This window comes from Felis catus, chromosome E2 (genome assembly GCF_018350175.1).
Source record: "Felis catus isolate Fca126 chromosome E2, F.catus_Fca126_mat1.0, whole genome shotgun sequence".
Taxonomy (NCBI): domain Eukaryota; kingdom Metazoa; phylum Chordata; class Mammalia; order Carnivora; family Felidae; genus Felis; species Felis catus.
Genome location: NC_058382.1, coordinates 30240228 through 30257674, shown reverse-complemented (window position 1 = coordinate 30257674; position 17447 = coordinate 30240228). Strand labels below are relative to the sequence as shown.

The 17447-nt window shown below is 42.0% G+C and overlaps 1 protein-coding gene across 5 annotated transcripts in view; it reads left to right on the top strand.

Moving 5' to 3' along the window:
- The window catches only part of TOX3 (TOX high mobility group box family member 3), a 108730-nt gene extending 91497 nt beyond the window's left edge, over window positions 1-17233 (top strand). For 3 of the 5 annotated variants that reach the window (XM_045045833.1, XM_045045831.1, XM_045045830.1), the window contains exons 4-8: window positions 4865-5134; window positions 9211-9438; window positions 11303-11383; window positions 15288-15977; window positions 16262-17233. In XM_045045833.1, coding sequence (XP_044901768.1) covers window positions 4865-5134; window positions 9211-9438; window positions 11303-11383; window positions 15288-15977; window positions 16262-16315 — 1323 coding nt within the window. In that variant the 3' untranslated portion in view covers window positions 16316-17233. Of the gene's footprint in view, window positions 1-4864; window positions 5135-9210; window positions 9439-11302; window positions 11384-15287 lie in introns of all 5 variants that reach the window. The other 2 variants (XM_045045832.1, XM_023244962.2) reach the window with 1 other exon arrangement.
- The last annotated feature ends 214 nt before the right edge of the window (window positions 17234-17447 follow it).

The following is a 17447-nucleotide window of genomic DNA, read 5'->3' as shown; positions in this document are numbered from 1 at the left end:
TCCATTATATTTGTCTAATGAAGCAGTTCTCAAATGAGCGGGATTTTGCCCACCAGGGGACATTCGCCAATGTCTAGAGACATTTTGGCTGTCACAACCAGATTGGGGAGTGGAGGCTCCTGACACCTAGTGTGCAGAAGCCAGAGATGCTTCTAAGTCGTCTACAATGCACGGGAGACCCCTCCCCCAACAAAGAATCATCCAGACCACAGTGTCAGTCCTGCCGAGGTTGGGAAACTCTTATCTAATAACATCAGAGATCAGAGTGAGACGAAGAAGAGAGAATGAGTTTTTCCCAAAGGATGAACTGTTTTAAGAAATGATACACGTGAACCCTGTAATTGTGAAAGCTACCAGCCTTCGGTTCTTATGTGGGATATAATCGTGGCAATCTCTTATAACCCGCTAGTTGCTTTGCCTTTCAGTGATCGTTGGTAAGGCTTTAGGACTTAATTTTAGGGGCCCCTGGGTAGCTCAGTCGGTTAAGCGTCTGACTCTTGATTTCAGCTCAGGTCATGATCTCACGGTCCATGAGTTCAAGCCCCACCTGGGGCTCAGCGCAGACAGTGTGGAGCCTGGCTGGGATTCTCTCTCCCTCCCTCTGCCTCTCCCCTACTTGCTTCCTCTCGCTCTCAAAATAGATTTTTTTAAAAAAATCTTGTAAAGACTTAATTTTAGTAAGTGAGAGGTAATGATTTTCAAAAATGCATTAATTTCTTAGGGCTGTATCTGTGGTTATACATTTCTTTATTGTGTCGTGACTACTGGGAGAAATTGCGAGCTATTTTTGAGGAGTATATATGAATTATTCTTGCCTACACTTTGTCAGAGTATATTTATTAGTCCATTCTAAATCATGTTTAATTTGGGTAATGCTTAAAAGAATCACATGCTAGCTTTCTAGTTTTCAAGGATTTGAGCATTGGTATATTGGTTTCTCTGGCCTGGCACATAGCAGGTGCTTAATAAATACCTTTAAACTGAACTGACATCTTTCTTTTTTTAAGTGGGAGTCCTAAGATCAAAGGAAGTATCTTTCAAAGGGTGCCTTTTTTTTATGGAAAATGATTGGAGCTGCTAAGAATCAACAAGTTCCCCAAGGCAGTTGTTAATAATTGGTGGCCCTAAAGGAACTTGAATTTCTAAAGAGACACTTTCACTACTAATCTTGTTGTTCTGTAATAGTCATGCATAGAAAGTTATTATGGCATAATTGTGGACCATGGCAAATGCTAGCACATTTTGATGCAGCAGTTATGTGGTTCAGGGGTTACTGGAAAATATGTTAGAGGACCTTGGTGCATTGTCCTATGGGAGATAAGAAAAATGGCGCCAGCATGTTTGGGGGTCTGAAGGCTATGTGGATGGCTCGAAGTTTTGGCAAGGCCTGGGCCCCACCACCAGTATGTTTCAGGAGTAGTTTTCTCTCTGTCCCCAAGGTAGAAATTTCTTGTTATTTCTCTCTCTCCCTCTCTCTTTCTTAAGTGAAATGTTACGAGCACTCTCAATTTATAAAATAAATGAATATAGACTGCTTTCATTAAAAGGGGGGTGACGGCAGTAGAGAGCCTGGGGCCCCATTCATTTCTTTCTGTCAACACATGTCGCCACTGTTGGGCCATGGCTCCCGAGAGCGCTGTTTTCCCATCAAGCTAGCTCAGTGACACTGCAGGTGGAATTTAGAAAGAGCTGATGAAGCCAAGAAAACTTACTTCTTGGCCTTCTGTTTGACCAGGAGCTCCATTTGAAAGGCAGTAGGTGTGGGATAAGTCAATCAAATACCTGTATGTGCTGAATTTCATAGGCATTGGAGCAAAGCAAGTTCTCTGTTAATGAGAAAGTTGTGTAAATCAGATCATCATATTTCATGGTCACGCCAGTTAGCTGATTTATTATTTTACAGTCAGAATTGAGATACGCAATTTAAATGTAATCTGGAAGTTCCTTGTAAATACTTAAAACATCTAGATTTAAATAAGTCTGAAAGGACTATTAAAGTCCATTCTGAAAGACCTATATGGAGAGTAGAATTAAAAATAAGATCGCTTGGGTGCCAGGGTAGCTCAGTTGGTTAAGTGTCCAATTCTTGATTTCAGCTCAGGTCATGATCTCACAGTTTGTGGGAATGAGTTCTATGTTGGGCTCTGGACTGACTGTACAGAGTCTCCTTGGGATTCTGTCTCTCCCTCTCTCTGCCCCTACCCTGCTCACGCTGTCTCTCAAAATAAAAAAATAAACTTGAAAAAAAAGAATAAGATGGGACATCTGGGTGGCTCAGTTGGTTAAGTGTCTGACTTTTGGTTTTGGCTCAGGTCATGACCTCGTGGTTTGTGGGTTCGAGCCCCACGTGGGGCTCCACGCTGACAGTGCGAAATCTCTCTCTCTCTAGCCCCCCTCTCTGCCCCTCCCCTACTCATGTGTGTTCTGTCTTTCAAAATAAATAATAAACTTTAAAAAAAGTTACAAATCAATCAATAAATAAAAATTTTTTAAATGAAAAGAGTAAGATCACTCAGTTGTCACTAGCTGGAGGGTAGAAGCGACATAAGCAAGCAATGGTGGAAATTGAGAAGAGCATGGGAGAGCAGGTAGACAGCTCAAAGTTTTTAGGAGGAATGGCTAAATGAGTGGTAGGATGCCAATCAAAAAAAACAAATTAGGACACACTGGTACTATAAAATCCACTTTTGTGATACACGTCTGCAGAGGGACACCTGCCAGTAAGTGGAATGTAATATTTCAGGGACAGCAGAAGAGGGTGTCGGTATTGTCAGTGAGACCAGGAGGAGTGGGATTGTTCTGGTACATGTCACACGTTTCTCCAGGATTCCCCAGCAGTTTAGGAACTCAGAAAGTATTAAGAAATGGGAAGCTTATACATTTAAGATGAAACCCTAGCACTTAGCTCTACTGTTTAAACTACTCATAGATCTTTTTAGCTTTTCCTCCCTAGTGTGTTTTTTTCATTCATTTTGTTTTGTGTTTTTACAAATGGAAACGTTTAAAATGCTCTTCTCTTCACCCTTCCAGTTCTTTCTCTTATAATGTGACCATTGTTAAAAGTTTAGATTCTTCTTTAAAAAAAAAAAAGAGGGAACTATACACTATAATTATTTTACAACTTGCTTTTTCAATTTCTTTTTTTTTTAATTTTTTTTGTTAACATTTATTATTCATCTTTGAGAGACAGAGAGAAAGAGAGAGAGAGAGAGAGAGAGAGAGAGAGAGAGAGAGAGAGGAGGAGCAGAGAGAGAGGGAGACACAGAATCTGAAGCAGGCTCCAGGCTCTGAGCTGTCAGCACAGAGCCCGATGCGGGACCCGAACTCACTGGCTGCGAGATCGTGACCTGAGCCAAAGTCGGAAGTCGGATGCTTAACTGACTGAGCCACCCAGGCACCCCATCTTTTTCAATTTCTATATCTTGGATATCCCTCTAGGTCAGTGGTTCTCAGATGGGAGAATTTTGCCCCTCGATAGATAATGTCTGGAGGTATTTTTGATGGTCACTACTGGTCAGGAGAAGGAGAAGTTGCTTCTGGCATCTAGAAGAGGCCAGGGTTGCTATAAACATCCTACAGTGCAAAGGACAGCCCCACAACAAAGAATTATCTGCTCCAAAATGTCAGTAGAGCCAAGATTGGAAACCCCATTCTAAGTCAATACACATAAATCTAATTCATTATTTTGCAAAGCTTCGTAATACTTATAGGATGCTGGATCATCGTTCATTCAACTAGTTTCCTATTGATATTTGCGGCTTCTTATTTAGTGATATTTATATATTTGATATTTAGAAACGAAACGCTCCTATTTGGGTATTTACAACTCATTTGTTTCTTCAAAGAGCAAAAGTAAGTCTTCTCAGAGAGACTCAAAAGAGGAACAGTTAAGAATTCATAGGCTTCTGTATAAAATTAGATTCCGGGTCACTGTGAGTCGGGAGAAATTTGGTTTTGGTAAAAATCACAGACTCACACTAAATGACAAGTCTTCAAGTAAGTTGTTTAAAAGCAGGTCTTCATGTTTTGATTCTTCAAAATTAAAAAAAGAAACAGCAGCAACAACCCTAAAGCCTTTTAAATGACTGCCCACAACAGAAGGGCTGCTCTTGAAGTCACTGCAGTAACTTTCAGAGAAACTACTTCTGATGATCTCTGCTTCCTCCTCATATGTATTTTTAAAAAACCATTAGTATCTTAAATCATGGCGGGTTGAACGAAAGGTTTCAGAAGAAGAAAGTGATATCCAGTCCTAGAGATGTTGAATGACTTCCAGATGCCATTGACAATGGAATTCAGACTGGGAATGGACCTCTGGTTAACCACAGAGGGTTTTATAGAAAGGGTGCCCTGAAGCAAACAGATGTTGGCTCTGTGCCTCCCTAAGCCCCTCCTCTCTGCTTGTCAAATGCATTCCTGGAAGGGTCAAGTGAAGACCAGATTCTCCCGCCCTTGTGGAGCTGGGTCTACGGGAATGGTACCAGAAGTATGTGTGAGAATGTTGGAAGACCCACCTGGTAAGCTGGGAAGGAGTAAAACCCCTGCTTCAACCCTTTCCTCCTTGCCTGTTTCCTCAATAAGAAGCCTGAGTTGGACGTTTATCCTTCTTTGCCAATAGGCTTTTATTATTATTTTTTAAAGCCATTGAGTGACAGTTCTAGAGTGAAATAGACTAGGCTGGATGACTTGGTCTTAGTGCTTTTGACCCTTCAACTTTGAGGCAAGAGTGATTCCAGTTAATGAATGAATAGGGACCATCATCCCGGAATAGGTCAGACCTGTCTAAGGAACTGCTAACATTTTCAGCTTGTTGACATTTGGGAAAACGGAGAGCTCACCTCCTCGTTGTCTGTTGCCTTTTTAGGACCAGAGCCACACGCAAGTGCCCCAGTACCGTCAGGATCACTCCTTGATCATGAGGTCCATTGTCCACATGACTGATGCTGCTCGCTCTGGGATCATGCCTCCCACTCAGCTCACCACCATCAACCAGTCTCAGCTCAGCGCCCAGTTGGGGTTAAATTTGGGAGGCGCCAATATGCCTCACACGTCTCCTTCACCTCCAGCGAGCAAATCAGCGACACCCTCCCCTTCCAGCTCCATCAATGAAGAGGATGCTGATGAATCCAACAGAGTAAGTTGACTGCCTTAGTGTGTCACGTACCCAAGAATTTCGAATCATCTCATGCTGTGTCTTTGAATTTCATTCATGGTAGTTCCTGCCTTCTCTTCGTGGATTTGGCTAGCATTTAACTTTATGATGGTTTGATTTTTTTCCCCCTCTTTTACTTATTCATTTTTTTTTTTTTTTTTTGTGAAAAGTGTATTCTGCTGGAAATTGGGAGATCTGGCTTCTCCCACTGATTGTAAGGCATCGAACATGTCACTTAACTCATGTAGGCATGATTTTCCCGGTCTGCAGAAGGGAAGGCTTATACTAGATTCCCCAGGAATTCTATACTAAAGTGCTCTGGTTCTAAGTTAATGTCCATGTGGATAAGTTTCATCCAGTTAGTTGGCTGAGCCACTGTCACATTGGGGAACCTTGCACCTTGGATGATGTTTATCACTTAGTAAGTTCTAATTGTTGCACATCTCTGCTTTTGTCTTGGAGAGTGATGCTCAAATATGCATGGGTTGAAATAAAAACTTAGTTGCAGGTGGGACTTTTATGAATGCCTAGAAAGGTATTCTGTTTCATTAAAGTCACTTGTCCAAGATACACAGTTACTCATTCTTTATTCATTATGTGTTGCATACCTACTCTGTGCTTTGCCTTGTACTTGGTTCTGGTGACATAAAGATTTATAAGAGAATTACTACCTCTGGGGCTCCCCACTGGGGACGAAAAGCAATGCTTAAAACTAGCTCCAGATGTGATTAGTGGTATAATTGATGTATCTGGTGTGCTAAGATTGTAATCGATTCTGCTTGGGAGAGTGATTTGAGGAAGACTTTATTGAGAAGGTGATATTTGAATTAGGTCTAAGAGGATACATAAAAGTTTGTGAGGCAGAAGAGAGAGGCCAGCATTCTGGTCGAAGGAGCAATGGAAGTACATGTCAATTTATGAGTGTCATGAACAGTTTGATATGGGGAGGAAAGACATAGGAATTGAAGAAAGCAGTAGCTGAAATGTGGAAGCCTTTCTCCTGCAGGTCGTTGAGAGCTGATTAATGATTTGCATAGAGGAATAGCAGAAGCAACTTTATGCTTTAGAAAGATGGCTTTGGCTGTATACAGAATGCGTTACAAAGGGAGGGACGGGAGGAAAGGAAACTAATCAGAAGATCTTTTTGTCATGAAGTGTTTCCTTTTAGCAAAGGAAGGAATGGACAGGAGGTACCAGATCCATGAGACATATAAGAGGGAGAATCATAAAGTTTTGGTGATCCGCTGGGGTTTGAAGGAATAAAAGACAAATGGGGTTTTAATATGAGAGTTAGCATGGATATCGGCAAATGAGAGAATCAGCCCAGAGAAAGAAGAATGTTACTTTTTCTCCCATGGAAAAGATGAGTTTGGCATGGTATGGGTTGAATTTGATGCACCCACATTTGAGCTAGAACTCAGTTCATTGGAGGGAGAACAACCGATTTGGGGACCATCACACGTAGATAGGAAGACATGGAAGTAATCAGGATTTCTCAGAGTGCATAAGGAGCCCTGAGCATCATTTATTTTTATTTTTAAGTAGCAAATGGAAAAAGAAGAGCTAGAGAAGGTAGAGAGTGATGAAGGAAGAGGGAAGCGAGGTTAGGATCTATTGCAGGGATTTAAAGGAGGGTTTGATCTGTCCTGACATCTTAGCACCCCACTGGATATGTTAGCACCCTACTGGACACAGATTGGGTGAATGGATGACCAGTCTCTGCTCACACTCAAAAGAACTTTCGTAAGGTGACGTGAGAAACAGGGATGTGAATTAGGCACGGCTAGGTTACAACTGGCCATAACACATTTCAGATGGATTCCTTTCATTCCACTCACATTTCCACTGATCTGATACTCACTTTTGTACCACACTGAAATTGTCATGGCTAAGGAGAACCTTATCTGTGACTCCTAGCTTACTCCATTTTAAGCAAGAGTCTAGGTTTCATGTAAAGGCAAGGAATCCAATTTGTTCTCCTTTAAGCAACTGAGCCTAGAAAGAAAGATTAAAATTATCATTGATTGTGTCTCTTTTGAGGAAAACTATTTCCCCACCTTTCCCAACCCTCTTCAGTCAATCACATGCAGGTTCCTGTAGGAGAATTAATTCTAATATTTTATTTAAACTGCAAGATTCTGCATTTCAGGTTTATTCTTAAAAGGTAATGATGTTTAGGGCACGTCATGGTTATCCAAGGAAGATATCAAAGGTTGTCAACATTTGAATGCTACTTTACAGGAAGGGAGATTGAGCTCTTTGGGAAAGGTTGCCCTGGAAATCACTTTCACCTTGCCACTGGTCAGGGCATTATTGCTGCAAACAGTGCCAAATTTTCTTCCAAGAAACGAATATAGTTGTTGGACTCAATTAGAAAAATCTGTGGTATATGTATGTATTTTTTTCCTTGGGGCCAAAGCAGTATTTTTTCACTGAAGGAAAACTTGGCTCCCACTGAAGCTCTAACCAAAAGGCATCTGACAGCCTTACGATAAGTTCAGATTCATTAACTAGAATTAAACAAGTCGCATTGATTCTGAGAATTTAAAAAAGAAAAAAGATTATTGAAAAGTATTGCATTCATTGTGGGAGTTATGAAAGATGGCATTTTGGAGAAGAGGTGAGATGTGGCTTACCAGCCTCTGAAGTGGGTAACTACTTGTATGAAGTATGGATGTTGTTACCACTCAAGTAGCGTGTGTAATAGCCCCGCCGAGAAGTGGACTTGTGATACCCCAACACATTGAGGGTCCAGAGCGCTCAGAAACAAGGCACTAATCAGTTTCCTCCCTGAGAATTTCAGTAATTGGATTACGTTCCAAATGACTGTCATGCAGAAAGTAATGATACTCTCGGAAAATTTGAATTTAGGATTCAAGACTCAAGGCCATTAAAAACCAATCTGTCAGCAACTTGAGTCTATCTCTGTTGATCTTCCCCACGACTGGCTTTTAAAACTGGTCTTGTCAAACATTTCAGCATTCTTGATGAAGTTAACGGCAAAATGATCTTCAGTATAGTCCTGTTATAATCTAGGGGGATAAAACAAGGCTGATGTATCTTTTCTCCTGCTTCTCTGATAAGGGTATTTTACGATCACTGACGTTAGATAATGGTAGTAGCAGATGACTGGAGCTCATTGGTATATCAATGTAGGGAGCTATACCCATGTCATGTCTGTGGTTTTGATCTCAGAGAGTTTGTATGATAAGTATGTGTAAAGTATTTACTGTCTCTATGGCAGGATTCTTCTGGGCAGAGTTAGTCACCATATATCATAACTCTTTTCTTATCAGTCTTCTTTGTAGCCTGGGTGATTTTAAGTATCAGTTATTGCTCTCATACTGGTTTTTAGTTCAGTGAAGAATACCAATTTCCTTTCTATCTCCAGTTAAAGGACTTTTGACATTTTTTATGTTTCTTGTTATCCTATTCTTCAGAAAGTTTTAATTACTTAAAGAAATAAAGACGACCTTTCTTTTATTGTGCAAGCTTAGGGATTGTAGCTACTTTCCACTGGCGTTTCTGCAGACCCATTAGCCAAGTAACATTCTGGTAAGATAAAACTTGAAGCTTCAAAAAATCGATTCAGACTGATCATATATATGGCAGGTGACTATGGCAAGGGACCTCATTTCAAATATCTGAATATGATCCACGTCCTGAATTATTATTTAGATTTACTTCTAAGACCTCTGAAAATGTAAAATATTTTATGCGTACACATGTAATGCACACACACATACACACACACATATGCACACACTTCATTGCCTGGTATAATGTTCTGTTTTTCATTACTCATAATTGCTATTTAGAGCATATGTTGTGAATGTATTGAAGATACTTCTGGGTCTCATTAATCAATGTTCTAAATGCTAATCTGTGCTGTCCAGTTAACTCTAAGAAAACTTACCCCTCCCCTGCTTTCGCCAGTGATTCATTCGTTGATGAATCTGCTTAACAAAACCTTAAAAGAACAGTTGTGGATCTGGTTAGGTCTTGCTGCCTTCTCTGTGAGTACATTCTAGGCAGTGAATTTTCTTCCTGCTTTGCAGGCCATTGGAGAGAAAAGAGCTGCTCCAGATTCTGGCAAGAAGCCCAAGACTCCAAAGAAAAAGAAAAAGAAAGACCCCAATGAGCCCCAGAAGCCAGTGTCAGCATATGCCCTGTTTTTCAGAGACACACAGGCCGCAATTAAAGGTCAAAACCCCAATGCAACCTTTGGAGAGGTCTCGAAAATCGTTGCATCTATGTGGGACAGCCTTGGAGAAGAACAAAAGCAGGTGAGGCAGAGAGCCATCGTGACCATAAAACCAAGAAGTTACCAGAGTACTTCTTACATCTTCTCTGAGTGAATGTTCGCTTAATACGACTGTTTCCTATGAAGGCCTTTCTAAGCTGTGGAATTTAGGGACGCAGTTGTGTAAATCTAAGCCGCTCCCCAGGTACATGGATTTCTCGGTCCCCCTTAAGGGTTCATGTTGGGAACCCATTCAGTGGAGAAATGGGGGAAATTCACGCAATATCCTGCAAGCATAAACTTTTGATGATCATCGTTTCACGTTAGATAATGTGGTATTTGCCCCCTTGGTTCAGAAAGGGCACTACAAACCGATCAGGACCATCCCGCTTGCCTTTTCTCTGATCATCTTCCTGAACCTTTGTGCCGTCCCGGTGGGTTTCCAAACTTTGAAGCCGCCTCTGCGAGTCTCAGTACTGTCCCCGGGCATTCAAAATTTTATTCCAAGTTCATTTGAAAGCTTGGCTGTATGAGATGTATTGAGAGATTACCAAGCCAGTGGGAGATACTTCCTTTGGGGCCTCACCTTCTATGCTTCCCTTGAGGCTCCTCCACACAAAGGGGAGTTTCATGCACCTCGCATGAAACTCCAGTGACCATTAATGGGACTTCACGTTATGTGTGCTCAGATGACCAGACCTCCCTTGGGAATAAAATGGAATAACCATTTCGGGAATGAGGAGTGCCAAGGCCTCGAGTTTTCTTTTACGAATCATGACCTCATTCCTACTCGCTGGTTACTCTGGGATGGTGCAGCTATAGAATTTGCCCATTTGCGGTGAGCTTATTGTTGTATGTGGCGCACTGGTTTTCTGTCCCAGAAATGTAATCCTCAGGGACTGCCAAAGCTGCTGCGTCTTTTACCTCTGGAGAAAAAGGCAGTTGCACTCGGGTCTAACACACTACCGTCAGATACTGTTAAGAAAAGGAAGACCAAATCATGGGATTTGTTTATGTAACTCGTTGGCCTCACTAATGGAAATTTACCACCTTTTAACTATTTCTGCGTTGTTTTTTGTTTTTTTCCTTCAGAAGAAAACTGTGCTAGTTCCATCTTTTTCTCTTACGTCTTCGCACACCGTACCTGTTGTTGGTGGTATTTTTTTTTTTAATATATGAAATTTATTGTCAAATTGGTTTCCATACAACACCCAGTGCTCATCCCAAAAGATGCCCTCTTCAATACCCATCACCTACCCTCCCCTCCCTCCCACCCCCCATCAACCCTCAGTTTGTTCTCAGTTTTTAAGAATCTTACGCTTTGGCTCTCTCCCACTCTAACCTCTTTTTTTTTTTTCCCTTCCCCTCCCCCATGGGTTTCTGTTAAGTTTCTCAGGATCCACATAAGAGTGAAACCATATGGTATCTGTCTTTCTCTGTATGGCTTATTTCACTTAGCATCACACTCTCCAGTTCCATCCATTTTAATCTTCTTACTTGGTGCAGGTTAGACGTGTGTCAGGGCGAGAGAAGACACTGATGGAGAAACTCGTGATTTCCTGTAATTTGAACGATGGGTAGCAAATTTTGCTCTTTTTGCTATACCCCATCCGCTGCCTTAATGCGAGGCCCTCAGCTGGCTCTCTCAAGGCATCCAGGCCACAACCTGAAATCTTTTTTTCTCATTTATCATCGTAAACATCCAAATTGTGCTCCTGTGAGGATGGCAGGGTTTTGTTTTCGTGTGTGTGTGTGTGTGTGTGTGTGTGTGTGTTTTCACGTTTAAAAACCAAAGCCACCGAAACCAGCTTTCTCTGTGAGTTACGTTGTGACCCAATTTGTGCAGCCGTTCTTTTATGGCTGAGAATTTGTAGGCTAACGGTGATGCTAATTGTGTCTTTTAATAGGTTTATAAAAGGAAAACGGAAGCTGCCAAAAAAGAATACCTGAAGGCCTTGGCTGCGTACAGGGCCAGCCTCGTTTCTAAGGTAAACCCATGCAGGAACGGCCAGTCTCTGAGTTACAGTGTTGAAAACAGCCCAGTGCACTGAACACATACAGGCAGCTCCCCTTAACAGTTGGCAAAAAAAAAAAAAAAAAAAAAAAAAAAAAAAGGCGTCTTGAACAATGCATTAGCTTATTTGTTCCCATTGGAGATTACCTCAACGATGGTATGAAAAATAGGAGTTCAGTTAAACCGCTGCATCTCCATTGTTTCCAGAAGCTTCACTGTATGTGTGTTGAGACTGTTTAACAAAACACAAAAATTAAAGACCAATCTCGAATAGCCTCTCATTTTTGCTTTTTGTCAGGGACTGGGATCGGTGTCCATGTCCTCCATTTAAACTGGGCGGTATTTTGGCCAGGCGGTTTGGGACATCCTATCATAAATTCTCGAGTGCTTCTGTTATTGTCCTAGGGGATGTTGCAATTTGACCAAACTGTCCCACATCATATACATAAATAAACCTCACGACTTTTTAAAATAAAATTAGGCTCCAAATACTTAAAAAAAAAAAAAGGACATGTATATGTATTTTACATAGAGGAGCAAATGGGCCCTGATGTATTATAAAATGCACCAGTATCCCAAAGCAAATGTCAGTCTGGATTATTATTACCTTGATCCAAAAGGAGTGTGAGCTATTACATTATATTTTAACATTTAATTAACCTTGTCTTTAGCCTCTCAAGAATTTTGAGAGGCTTTGGGGAGAATAATTTGAACTAATGTTTTTGCTCTTGATATATTTCGTCTGGCAATCAGGGATTCATTTCCATTGTCATGCTTGTTGCCAGAAGTACCACACGAGGCTGCAGGGCATGGTGGGTGTTGTTGGCAAAGCCATTTCAAAAGGGGCTACTTCCGGGGCACCTGGGTGGCTCAGTCGGTTTAGGGTCCAGCTCTTGGGTTTCGCTCAGGTGATGATCTTGAGGTTCGTGAGTTCGAGCCCCGTGTCAGGCTGCAGAGCCTGCCTGGGATTCTCTCTCCTCGTCTCTCTCTGCCCCTCCCCTGCTGGCTCGCTTTTTCTCTCTCTCTCAAAATAAACAAACTTTAAAAAAAAATTTAAAAAGGGCTTCATTCCTTTTTTCTCTTCTTCCCCTGAGTTGTTTCTTCTTTATATTAAGATCCACCAGCAGCAGCAGCAGCTCAAATCAGATCAAGAGGGGTCCCCCTTGTTTAGCCGTCCGCTGTTGGGACAACTTCCGCGTCATTAGAAAGAGAATACAAACATTCACGAGGTCAATAGTGAGACCTTTTTCTGAGACACTGGAAGACACACATTAAAAGACGTACCAGTTCTGGACTCAGATTTGCCTACTAGCAGAACACAGCCGAATGTGTAGGCTACTGATGTTAAGAATGGAGGTATAGTTGGCTAATTAGATAGAGTGACCCGGCTAGAGGAGCAGTGCACATGTACTTCCTAAGTGGATCATTTATTCATTCATTTACCCAGAAGCAGGCATAGGTGATCTTTGTGTATTAGAGCATGAATAATTGACCACACATGGATTTCAGCCAAGAGGCAGTGTCTCCAAAGACATCCAGAAAATAGCAACCATGATTGGGCTCATCGAGTCTGTGACTGATGTGGAAGGGATACCATAAAAGTTATACATCGGGGACTAGAGTCACGATTCAGAAGTATGTCAGAATAAAGCTTAGTGAGTCCCCCAAACCAACAGGATGGAATTTAAAAAGAATAAATATAAAGCAGTGTTTCTTTGGGGTATTTTGGGTTTTTGTTTTTGTTTTTGTTTTTTTTTTCACTAAGTTAGTGCAGTTTGAGAGCATCCTTAATTTATATTCAGAGTCCTGGCCGGTACCTAAAATAGTCCGTGAAGTAGAAGTTCAGAATAATTTCAGTCCGAACCAAAAGTGTAAAATAGCTTCTAATGTGATGATCTCACAGGAAATAGTATCTAATTGTACAGCATGGTGATTAGACCACATCTGAAGTATCGGTTCCATTTTGGAATCCACAATTTAAAGGGGCGTGGTAACCAACCAACAAAAGTTAATAGAAGCTTAATATTAAAACACAGGGAGTAAACCGGGCAGGCAAGCAAGAACTCTTTCCACTCGCCCACCCATTTCTCTTCACCAGTACGGTGGTGTCTTAAAGGCACACTGGTGTGATTGGCCGGGGGTCTAAATATAGACTTCCCTTGCAGTTTCATTCTTAAGACTAGCTCGGTGATTTTTAAATATTAGAATATATAAGAATTGTTTTCCTGTTTATATGTAGAACACTGTGTGTATTCTACCTTATGGGTGATTTCATAGTTTTTTAAAGATGATTAATGAGTCTTTGCAGGCTTCTTCTTACCTGAGGACTTTAGAACGTGAACCTCCAGTAGGCATGTAACCCACCAAGCTTCCGTAAAAAACCGGAGAGCTGTCCACCCATAGCTGGTGTTTCGCCATGATGATGTGTTCAAACATAATCCATCAACAATGGCCTCTCCTCCATTGAGTGACTGTCAACATAAGATCACCACTCATAAGATCCTTCTACTAGTAGAGTTTATAAATGGGAGTAATAAAAAGCTGGAAGTAAACATTCAGTATCATTGAAGAGTGGATGCCAGCTTGATGCCTCCAAGGTGCTCCCACTCTCCCCTTCCAAAAACACCTAATTTTGTGAAGAACAAGAGAAGAAAATAGCCAGTAAGAGCAATCACTTCAGTCACGGTTACATTAGTAAAAGAATTTATCTTTGTGGAGGTGATTACATATTTTTAGTGCAAAATGTAATAGCCTCTCTCCGTGTTGAGCCTCAGATCAGATCAGTTGTTTATCTTATGACAGATTATTCAGACACCCGAGTGTTGAACGTTCTCCCCTGACCTAGGACTCCTGTGATAAATTCTGGAAATCTTTGAAGATATTGGGTAAACTAAAACATCTCTTAAGCCATAGAATACTTGCCTTTAGTATCTCTAAGGAATTCAGCGACAGTCCTCCTATATTCAAGTGAGCATTGTCATACACTTCCTGGAAGTGTAGAGCTTTGACATTTTCTAGTAGTAGTTTTCTGGTAATAATTGTTAATTAATAAAAAATAGCTAACATTTACTAAAGGCATCCCCTGTGCCACACGCTATTGTAAATGCTTGACAACATAGGAATTAATTTAATTCTCACAACCTCTACATAAGGTAAATACCATAACACCCCGTTTTATAGGTAAGGAAACTGAGGAACAGGTGGGTGAATTAACTTGCCCAGAGTCATGAAGCTGCCAAGTAGTGGGGCACAATTTGAACTCCCCGCAGTCTCTTGTCTTTTCAGTATGAGTCATAGTGATGAGGGCTAGCTCAGGCTTCACTGCTGGAGGTGTCGTTTCTTAAACATGTGTATCAGTTATCTTTTGCTACCTTGTGCTGTGTAACACCCAGCCACAAAGCCCAGTGACTTGAAAAGACAAGCATGTGTCTCAGAGGGCGCCAGTGAACTGGCTGGTTCTTCAATCTAGGCCTGACTCGGCAGGATCCACCAGTCCTGCTCATTGGTCTGCAGTCAGCATGGGGGTTGGACCTGGCTGGGGCTTGTTCTCGGACAAGGCAGTTGGCCGGCTGGCTGGCTTTTGAGTGGTGACTGGGCCCTGTGCCCCTTGTCACGCACATGGTGATGGCAGATGCTTAGGAAGGTACAAGGCCAGCCCGATTCAAGGGGTAAGGAATTTGACCCTACCTTTTGGCGGCGGGGGGGGGGGGGGGGGGGGGGGGGGGCTGAAAAGTCAAAGGACAGGAAAATGGAGTCCAGAGAAGAAAAATGGTGGTCTTTTTTTTTTTTAATCAATTTGCAATACTTAAAAAAAACAGTTGACTATTTTAAATACTTGGGTATTTTAATATCTGGGGATTTTCTCCCCCCAAATGCAGGCTGCTGCGGAATCCGCAGAAGCCCAGACCATTCGCTCCGTTCAGCAGACCCTGGCGTCCACCAATCTGACATCCTCGCTCCTTCTCAACCCTCCGCTGTCGCAGCACGGGACCGTATCAGCCTCACCTCAGACTCTCCAGCAGTCGCTCCCCAGGTCCATCGCCCCCAAACCCCTAACCATGAGACTCCCCATGAACCAGATCGTCACGTCGGTCACCATCGCCGCCAACATGCCCTCGAACATTGGGGCCCCGCTGATAAGCTCCATGGGGACGACCCTGGTGGGCTCGGCGTCCTCCGCCCAGGGGAGCCCTTCCGTGCAAACCCAGCAGCAGCACCTGCAGAGGCAGCAGCAGCAGCTCCAGCAGCACCAAATGCAGCAGCAGCTCCAGCAGCAGATGCAGCAGCAGCATTTCCAGCACCACCTGCAGCAGCACCTGCAGCAGCAGCAGCAGCACCTGCAGCAGCAGCTCAGCCAGCAGCAGCTGCAGCAGCAGCTCCAGCAGCAGCTCCAGCTGCAGCAGCTGCAGCAGCACATGCAGCACCCGCCTCAGCCCTCTCCTCGGCAGCCCTCCCCGGTCACCTCCCAGATGACGTCCCCCATCCCCGCCATCGGGAGCCCGCAGCCAGCCTCTCAGCAGCACCAGTCACAGATACAGTCTCAGCCACAGACTCCGGTGTTGTCCCAGGTCAGTATTTTCTGAAGGCGCCCGCGGCAGGCGCGCCCGGATTGGCGCACGCGCGTGCGGAGGCGAGTGGCGGAGGAGGGTAACCTGAACGCGGCCGAAGCTTGTAAGTTGCGGTCGGTTATGCAGAAACGTGTCACAGATCACATGGTCCTCTCAAGTGTCTATTAGATAGGCAATAAGAACACAGTGTAGCCGAGTATCACCTTCTAGCTGACTGTAAATCACTTTGTTTTTAAACAAGAAAAGCTGTGCTCTTTTATGTGATGCCTTTTTTATTTATTCAGGCTATACCTACAATATGTGAATCAAACCGTTTAATGAATCCTGGGACGTACTGAGGACTCTAAACTGGCCTCTCTGAGTCATAGAAAACGGCCTTATTTCTCCAGAAGTGAATAAACCGCACTTCCAGGCTATTTGAACTTCCGGAGCCCTAAAAATAAAAAGCACAGTGGTAATTACCTGACATAGGAAGATCCAGTTTCATACAAACATTTGTATGACGTGAATAGTTGATGGCATTTTTTTGTCATGAAAAAAAAATAATGTAAATCACAGACTTTTGCCAAAGCTCTTATTTTTTTTTCCTAAATCTCTCCAGAAAAAAAAAAATACAAGTGATTAGATTCAATTATTGACTTATTTCCACTTTTTTAACCCATGACTTCTCCAAATCAAACCACAGTATATGTTGTAACGATATCTATGGCCACTGTTAGCCCATTATGTTCATCCCAATTAGAAGAAAAGAATGTGAATATTATATTCTGTGTTTTGAGTGACAAGTTTCGAAAATAAAAACACTGTATTTTTAAAAGGGAAATGCACTTAAATGAAAACAGTTATTACAAAAGTTAAGATTTAAAAAAAAATGCAAGAGTTTTTATTATGATGTAATACCGGTAGAATATTTAAAAGGCGCACCACATCTGAATAATCAATGTAAATATTTTCTTTCAAAGTTGTAAGTTTTCATATCATGTGTTGTAAAGTTTTCATACATGAGGCTTTAACGTAAACACTGGTGACATAAACCATTCATTGCTACGTTGCTTATTGTGTTTTTATGCTGTTTTATACTTTTTTATGAGTTATGATAGCAGCGATTAAGTTGTTTGTATTTTGCTTAACTAAAACAAAAAATGCTTTTATCTTGCTATAGAATAAACACATTTCAGTAAAAACTGTGGACTGTATTTTGATGCAACAACCAGGAAAATGTTCACTTTTCAAATAAAATGATATGTCAAATTTCACTTTCGGTTCCTTGAATACGTATGCGATGGGAAAACAGGCCACGTACCAACTTTTCTTGAGCCAACGCATCATACTCTGTTTTCAGTCGGAAATAGGATGCTCATTGCCAGGAATTCGGGTTGCGTGGCCCACACCCAGGACCTCTTAAAAAATGGAAACTATTTTTTTTTAACGATCCTTTTGTTAAGAGGCAAGGGACAGGTAAGTATAGAG